Here is an 8680-nt window from a genome sequence, read left to right as displayed (position 1 = left end):
ATATGGATGTTGTTAGGGATGATTTCAAAAAGAGACTGCATACAAATGAGGAAAAGAGTAGGGGATAGCACTGAACCTTGGGGTATACCATTTTCTTGTAGTCTGGTTTCGGATTGTGTGTTTCCAATGAGTACCTTAAACTTCCTGTTTTCCAGAAAATTTCGAATGAAGAGACCCATGCGGCCTTTAATGCCCCATTCTTCCAAGGATTTCAACATAGTGTAACGCCATGTACGATCGAAAGCTTTCGACAAGTCGAGCGAGACACAATCACCATGATGGCCCCGTTGAAGGTGACTCTCAATAAGATCTTCCAGTTCAGTGAAATAATCATCGGTTCCTTTGTCTGGGCGAAAAGCAAACTGTCTGCTATCGAGAAGGTCTCTGGAAATGAGTTCTTTCAAGAGACGCCGGTTTACCATCTTCTCAAGTACTTTTCCAATACAGTTAACTAGGGTGATGGGTCTATAACTATCAGCCTCACTTCGATCTTTTCCAGGTTTAGGAATAGGAATCACTAGACCAATTTTCCAATCAGGAGGGATTTTCCCTTTGTCCCATATGTCGTTGTACAGAGATAAAAGAATTATTTTACCAGAGTGAGGTAGATTCTTAAGGAGAGGGTATCCGATGTCGTCAGGTCCTGACGATGAGCCGTTAACTCTGCGTAGAGCCCATTCAAGTTCCGAAAAACTAAAATCTATATTGAATGGAAGGTCTAAGTTTGTTTCAAAACATGGAGGTGAGGATTCTGATAAATTTTTCTTGGTTAAAAACTTATGTTTGTAATTAGAGGACGAAGAAGCAAAAGCAAAATGATCAGCTAAATGTTCGGAAATAGAAGAAGGATCATCGGAGATCTGGTTATTAATTTTGATTTTAATGGGAGCTTTGTTACGGTTGCCACTGAGACGATTTACTCTATCCCATAATTCCTTGGAAGTAGTTTCTGGGTTTATTGCCGATATAAAGTTTTTCCAGCTATCAGACTTAGCCCTAGAAATTGCCTCTCTAGCAGCTCCTCTGGCTATTTTGAACTCTTCTAATTTCAAGGATTTCTGACGGTCTTCTTTGGGAGTCTTTTGAAGAGCTCTTAACTTTTTTCGACGTAGTTTGATGGCCCTTTCAACTTCAGGGTTCCACCAATGCACTGACCTCTTCCCGGGTTTGCCACTGGTTCTGGGGATATGACTTCGAGCTACTTCAAGTATGGTAGAAGTGAAAGATTCAGGAGAGGAGGGGGGATTATTAGAAAAGCGAATGGTTATTTCACGTTGAAAATTAGACCAATCGGTCAACTCATATTTCCACCTCGGGCGAGCTGCAGAGATAGGACAGGGACGATTGAGAGTGACTATGATAGGTACATGATCGCTACCACAAGAATCATCGTGAACTTTCCATGATAATCGGTTTAATAGGCTCCAAGATACGACAGACAGATCTAATGCAGATGTGTTGCCATTAGAAGGGTTAATGCGTGTAGGGCTACCATCATTTAAAAGAATGAGATTTTGTTCCTAAAAGAAAACTTCGAGCATTTTTCCTCTGTGGTCATCTCTGTGCCCACCCCATGAAGTGGAGTGAGCATTAAAATCACCCAGTAGGATGGTAGTGGTTGAGATTTGGTCTAAAAGTACACGAAGCTCTTTTCTAAGCCGATGAGTATTAATTGAACTAGGAAGATAGATTGAGATTATTGTAACTTTGATGGGAAAGTCAATTTCGATTGCTATTGCTTGGAGTGGAGTGGAGATAGACAATTTGCGGTGAGGGAATTCTGAGTTAACAGCTATTGCAACACCATTTATATTTGGATTGCTTGAGTTTTCGTGGATGTAAAGGGTATAACCTTTGATGTAGTTAGAAGGAAGTTTAGACTTAGGAGATAAGGTTTCTTGTAAGGCAATAATGAGAGGGTTATATTGAGAAATTAATAATTGTAGTTCAGCGAGTCTTCCTTTTAAACCAAATAAGTTCCATTGTATTGCAAGATTTGTTAAAGTGGCAGGTGGGTTGGTTGTGTATCGATTAGTGGTTTGATTTGAAGGGCAAGCCATAATTGGGTAGTTTAAAAGATGAGTCAGTGGAGAAGAGATAATCGGGATTGGAAGAACTGTCAACTTCAACGGTCATTTGTTCCGATGATTTTTTGACTAAAGGGGGAATGATTTCAGTGGTAGGGTGTCTTTTGTGGGCAGTTTTAGAGTTTGATACCGGAAGTAAATTCACTTTGGAAGAAGTGTCACTTACCTTTACTGTCTTAGCTGTTTGCAGACTAGAGTCAGTGTCCATCTCGTCTTCGATGTCCTGGTCGGTTCCCTCAATCACAATCTTCTTCTTCTGTTGTTTCTTCTGCTTCTTGTCTTTTTTAGTCTGCTCGAGTTCCTTAATTCTACTGGTTAGGTTGGCCACGGTATCCATCAGCTTCTGGATCATGTCGTCCTTCTGTTTGATCAGGTCTGCTACTGCATTGTTATCGTTGATTTTCAGTCGCTGTTGAACTTTGCTCACTTCGGCGTAAGATCCTGCCCCTGCGTTGAATTGCTTGACGGCTTCTTTGTAGTCGATTCCTTTCGTCACTCTGATTCTGGTGATTTCTTTTTCGGCTAGGTAGACTGGGCATTTCCTGCTGGAAGGTCCATGTTCTCCTTTGCAATTAAGGCAGTAGGGCTTATTCTTGCATTCCTCATCAAAGTCATGCACTTTCGAACAGTTTCGGCATCGAGCGGCAGCTTTGCAACGATTTTTAGTATGTCCATATTTGTAGCACGTGAAACAAATCGTCGGCTCAGGAATAAACACTCGAGTTTTAATTCTCAGTGGACCAACCTTGATGACTTCCGGGATGGTGGTGCCCTCGATAGTTAGGACCACCGTAGGGAGGTTTTGTTTCTTTCCATCTACGAGCCCAGTGAATCGTTTGGCAGCAATAACTCCTTGGCTTTTAAACTCTTCCACTAATTCAGTTTCGCTCATCTTTACGATTTCACGACAGGTAATAACACAGCGTCTCTTATTGAGTGTTGGGTGTAAAATCACAGAGACGGCCACGCTCGGTTGTCCCACATCTTGTTTCAGTTCTTTTAATGCAAGAAGTTTTCGCACTTGTTCCGGGTTTCGCACTCGCAATACAAATCTTTTTCCATCATTCTCCGTAGTTGCTCCTTCAATCTCACCAACGCAGGCTTCCAGACATTTTCCGACCAAGAAGGGGTTTAGTTCCGCTCTGTCGTCAGCTTCCAGTTGCAGAATGTTAAGTTGACCAAATTTATTATTATACATCCATTGAGGCACAGTTCCAATCTCAGGATATTGGCTACCTGGATCCCAGCACGCCGCCGCCGCCATCAGTTGTGTTCTCTTTTTGCACTTCCTATTCGCTGTATGTAGTCTGTTACTTTTCTATTCGAGAAATATACAGCGATGGTTGACAAAATCACAAAATATTGCAGGTAAATGCTACACTAGCAAAATAACTTTGACGAACAATCCGAAAAACAAGCCTGTATCGCTTGAATGCCAAGCATCGACGACTAATAAATGCTGTCGCATCTGTTGCTCTTTTATATCATTCCGCAGTGCTAAAGTATACAAAGGGGCGGGGCTGAATCTCACACCGCTGTTTACCTACTGCGACGCAATTAGTGGACCTAAAGCGTTCGCTCGCTGCCACTCTGTCGCTTCAGTTCGAACAGGTTGGACTGAACATTCTCCCCCAGGCAAGAAGTGGAAATTGCAGAAGAAGACTCATTATCAGCTATCGGCAAAGGCGCAAGTTTGTGTATCGGCCTTTGAAACGTACCCGTTTTTGTCTGGACATCAACCACTCTTACCAAATCGTCGGCTCCAGGATAAACCTTCACAACACGTCCCAGTCTCCAGCATTGAGGGGGAAGATTATCTTCCTTTAGCACGACAATCATTCCAGGTCGAATGTTATTCCTTTTGTTGGTACACTTTCCACTTACTTGCAGCTCGGTGACATACTCCTTAGACCATCGCTTCCAAAAGTGTTCGCGCAACTGCTGTATGCGCTGCCAGTGCGATAGTCGATTGGTCGGAAGATGCATCAATGATGGTTCGGGAATAGCCAAAAGTGGACGGTTTATGATGAAATGTCCAGGAGTTAGCACTTTCGGTTCCGTTGGATCGCTTGATTAGGAATACAATGGTCTCGAATTCAGTATTGCTTCAAATTTGACATAACAGGGTGGAAAGTCCGAAGAGTGTCAATGAAGTGGATTGATACACTTTCTTTAGTACTGTCTTTACGCTCTTCACTCCAGCTTCCCAAAGCCCACCAAAGTGTGGCGCGTTTGGGGGTATCGTTCTCCAGTCAATCTGCTTCGCTTGACAGTACTCGAAGATCTTGTTCCGGGTGGCTTCCTCCTTGAAGAGTAGATACAGATCCCGCAAAGCTGATCTTGCACCGATGAAATTTGTTCCGTTGTCGCTGAACACTTCCTTCGGAAAGCCTCGCCGGGATACGAAGCACTGAAATGTGGCCAGGAATGAATCTGCTGACAAATCTTCCACTGCTTCCAGATGCATGGCCTTCGTGACCACAGATGTAGCCCTTTATAGAAGTGGCTTTCCGTCCAGGTTGCTTCACGTAGATTGGACCTGCAAAGTCAAGTCCAACTCTCTCAAAGGCTGGTGCAGAGGTTACACGGTATGACGGCAAATCCCCCATTTGTTGATCGATCGTAGTAGGTTTCATTCGGAAGCAAGTGACACAACCTCTCAACACCTTTCTGATGGTAGATCTTGCGTTGATCAACCAAAACTGTTGTCGTAGAAGATATTGAACGCTGCTGCATCCAGTATGGAGATTCTCGCGATGAATATCGGCGATTAAACCACAAACGATGGGACTCTTGTCAGGTAATATCAACTGATGTTTCACTTCGAATGGTAGATCAGAATGTCTAAGTCGACCACCCACTCGCAATAGATCATTGTGCAGAAACGGTTTCAAGTTATTTAGACGATGGTTGAACTCTCCTGACCTAATGCAGTCGATCTCCTTAGAGAACTCCTGATGCTGAACAGCTCTAACGATACAATGCAATGCCGTTCGAAGTTCTGGTAAGGTGAGGTACGCTGAAAGCAACCGGTCTTCCTTCTTCTTTCTAGTATTCGATGTGAAGCGTAGCAAGTATGCCAAAATCCGCTGCGTTTTCCGGAAGGAGCTATACTTTGTCAAGAGTGGGAATTCTTCGTAGTTCATCACTGGCAAAGCTGCCAGCTGGACCCTCAACTCTGGAATCTCGACATCCGTAAGAGTAATTGGTTCCTCTTCTTGGTAGTCGACGGTACGCAAAAAGTGAGGTCCATTCCACCAGAGGTCATTTTCTGCTAATTCCTTGGCAGCTTGTCCTCGTGACACACTGTCCGCTGGATTCTGGTCGGTCCGAACGTACTTCCAGACAATATGCTTGTGGGACGTAATCTCTGCAACTCTGTGGCGAACAAACACTTGAAGACTATCAAGTGGCTTTCGTAGCCATGCCAGTACAACCTGGCTATCAGACCACAATATCGTAGACGTGAAGTTCATTTCTAATGCTTCTTCAACCTTACTATTTAACCTTGTTAGAAGTCGAGCGGCTAGTAACTCTTTTCTCGGAATCGTCACAGGTGTGATCGGTGCTATTTTAGACTTCGCGCTGACTAGCCTCAATGATGCTCTGCCATCAGGAAAAATCGACCTCACGTATACGCAAGCACCGTATGCCTTCTGGGAGGCATCGGCGAACCCATGAAGCTCGTAGTGGATAGCTTCGCTCGATATAACTTGGCGCGGAATCCGAATCTGCTCACAAGATGGCAGCGATGTCAAAAAGCTTTCCCATTGGTACAGAAGGCCATCGTCTAACGGATCGTCCCATTTCAGCTTACAAATCCATAGATTTTGCATCAGAATCTTCGCCACTACTACCACAGGAGAAATAAGACCAAGAGGATCGAAAATCTTGGCGATTTCGGACAGAACTTGTCGCTTTGTTGGTCCTTTGATCTTCTCTGGAGATTGCGATCGGAACAGGAATTCATCAGTAGAAGGGTTCCACATTAAACCCAATGTTTTTATAATGTCGTTGATACCGCTGTCACCAAGTGAAACGCATCGCTCTCTGCCTTCATTGGGAAAAGGATCCAAAAGGCTATTATCGTTGGAAGACCACTTGTGTAGATGCATCCCACCGGACTTCAGTAGGCCTATCAGTTGGTCCCGAAGTTCACACGCTTCTACATAATCGTCGGAACCAAACAGTGCATCATCGATGTAGAAATTCCTTTCCACGATCATCGCTGCGAGTGGGAATCTGTGTCGTTCATCGCGAGCTAATTGAAGAAGAGCCTGCGTTGCCAAGAATGGGGCCGCCGCTGTACCATATGTCACTGTTGATAACTCGAGGACTCGCAGAGGATCTTGAGGGGACTTCCGCCAAAAAATCCGCTGTAATGGAGTGAAGGCGGGGTCGATCAGCATCTGACGATACATTTTTGATACGTCTGCACCCAAAACGTATCGAAACTTTCGAAAGCGAAGAATTATGGACAGCAAATCGCTCTGCACTGTAGCACCGACCATCATCACGTCATTGAGTGATAATCCAAACACCTTGGCCGATGCGTTGAACACAACTCGACATTTGGTAGTCGTTTTTGAGGGACGAAAAACAGCATGATGAGGAAGATAAAACTTCAATATTCCAGGGGGGTCATCATGCTCGTTGATCTCGTGGCGTTGTCCTTCAGCGGTAGATGGAGGATAAATCGACCACTGTCATCTCGACGATACGTTGCAGTGAAGTGTGCTTCGCACTGCTCCTTCTCGCTCGAAGGAACCATCTCCGGTGAAACGCTTTCCACTTCCCAAAATTTATGCATAAGCTCTTCCATTGGATCGACGCTAACGGCGCAGGAGTTCATCGCAAAGTTTGAACAGGACCTCTCGAGCAGCTTACCACCCACTAACCATCCCAGTTGGGAGTCATGAAGGCTAGGTAGGTCGTCGTTTAGTTTTAAGCACCCTGGTTTCATTATATCGTAGAACCAGTCCATACCAATAAGCAAGTCAATTTGGCTGGGTTCATGGAACGACGGATCAGCCAGTTTTAGACCTTGTGGCAGTTCCCAATTGTCCAAATTTATCTTCACCGATGGAATGCGACCGGTGATTTTCGGTGAGACCAAGCAATTCACGAGGAATGAGTAGTCATTACATCTAGAGCGGACATTTATGGTGCATTTCTGTTTTATGGTTGATCTCACATTGCCTATGCCTGTTATCGGGACACTTACTTCTTCCACTTCAATCCCAAGAGTAGCGACCAGTGATTGCGTTACAAAACTCACTTGGGATCCGCAGTCTAACAGGGCTTTGCACAAACGAGAGCGCTGATGTTGATCATCCACTTGAACAAGGGCGGTTAGTAAGATCACCTGACTCGCCAAATTCATCGGGTTGTTAGTGTGTACTACCGTAACCAATGGCTGGGTCTCCGGTTTCTTATTGGACACCGGTGCTTTACTGGAGCCAGGAATTCCAATCGCAGAATTTGGGTTAGACTGCGAATGCTTCTCTTCACTGCTCTCACTCGAAGGCCTCGTCGAGCTGGCATTACCCTCCAAGTGCAACAATGTGTGATGCTTCTTGTTGCACCTAAAGCAAGACTTCTTCGATGGACAGTTCTTCACGCTGTGTCCACGCCTCAAGCAGTTAAAACAGATGTTCCTCTCTTCAACTTTGGACAGCCGTTCACTCGTGGAAAGGCTGTTAAACGACGAACACTTGAACGTAGGATGTCTTTCTCCACACATCTCACAATGTGGATCCGATGTCGAAGAGGCCGTTGCGGTGTTAGCCTTCGAAACTGCAGATTTTCCTGTTAGTTGTTTCGCTGTTCCTCGCAGGGACCGAGATTCTTCGTTTGAGCTCTGACATCTCTCCAGAACTGAGACGCGGTCCTTCAAAAACGTGATGGTGTTTTCGTAGGTGGGAAGCTCGCCTCGCTTTATTGTTGATTCCCACTCTTTCTTCGTTGTCGCATCCAAAGAACGAGCGACAAGATGAACGACAATTAGCTCCGACACACCTGTGAATTGCTGGTTGAGGAACTTGAGATTCTTCACGTGACCCGTAATAGTTTCGACCAGTGTTCTCAGATCGGCATAATCATCCTTCGGTATTTTCTTTGTTCCAAGTAAGCCAGCGATGTGAATGTCGATCATTCGCCTTTTATCCTCGAAACGCTCCTCTAAAAGTTTCCAGGCGTGTTCGTAGTTCCCGTCGCTAATCGTCTTCACATCGATAAGCCCCATTGCGTCACCAACGAGAGCCTTCTCAAGATGGTACAGCTTTATGCGTGGTGCTTCGTTGGTAAGGTTCACGGCGTCGCGAAACATGATTTTAAATTTTTCCCAGTTTTCGTATCTTCCGTCAAACGTGGGAATCGCACGAGGAAGGGACTGCTGGATTACCACCGGTTGCTGATTCCCAGGCGGGGCTGAATCTCACACCGCTGTTTACCTACTGCGACGCAATTAGTGGACATAAAGCGTTCGCTCGCTGCCACTCTGTCGCTTCAGTTCGAACAGGTTGGACTGAACATCGATCACGGAAGCACCCATTGTGGGTGTTATTAGGTGATATCTGGAAACCGGAAGTCGC

General features: G+C 45.1%; 2 protein-coding genes across 2 annotated transcripts; both read right to left on the bottom strand.

The window, feature by feature from the left end:
* Positions 1–4339: 4339 nt before the first annotated feature.
* Positions 4340–6598, bottom strand: LOC129728202 (uncharacterized). The gene has a single exon (XM_055686617.1). The coding sequence runs from the start codon at positions 6596–6598 to the stop codon at positions 4340–4342; it is 2259 nt and encodes a 752-aa protein (XP_055542592.1).
* A 113-nt stretch (positions 6599–6711) lies between these two features.
* Positions 6712–8415, bottom strand: LOC129728201 (uncharacterized). Its single transcript, XM_055686616.1, has one exon. The coding sequence runs from the start codon at positions 8413–8415 to the stop codon at positions 6712–6714; it is 1704 nt and encodes a 567-aa protein (XP_055542591.1).
* Positions 8416–8680: the final 265 nt, after the last annotated feature.

This window comes from Wyeomyia smithii, chromosome 3, assembly GCF_029784165.1.
Source record: "Wyeomyia smithii strain HCP4-BCI-WySm-NY-G18 chromosome 3, ASM2978416v1, whole genome shotgun sequence".
NCBI lineage: Eukaryota > Metazoa > Arthropoda > Insecta > Diptera > Culicidae > Wyeomyia > Wyeomyia smithii.
This window is presented reverse-complemented; position numbering and strand designations above follow the sequence as displayed.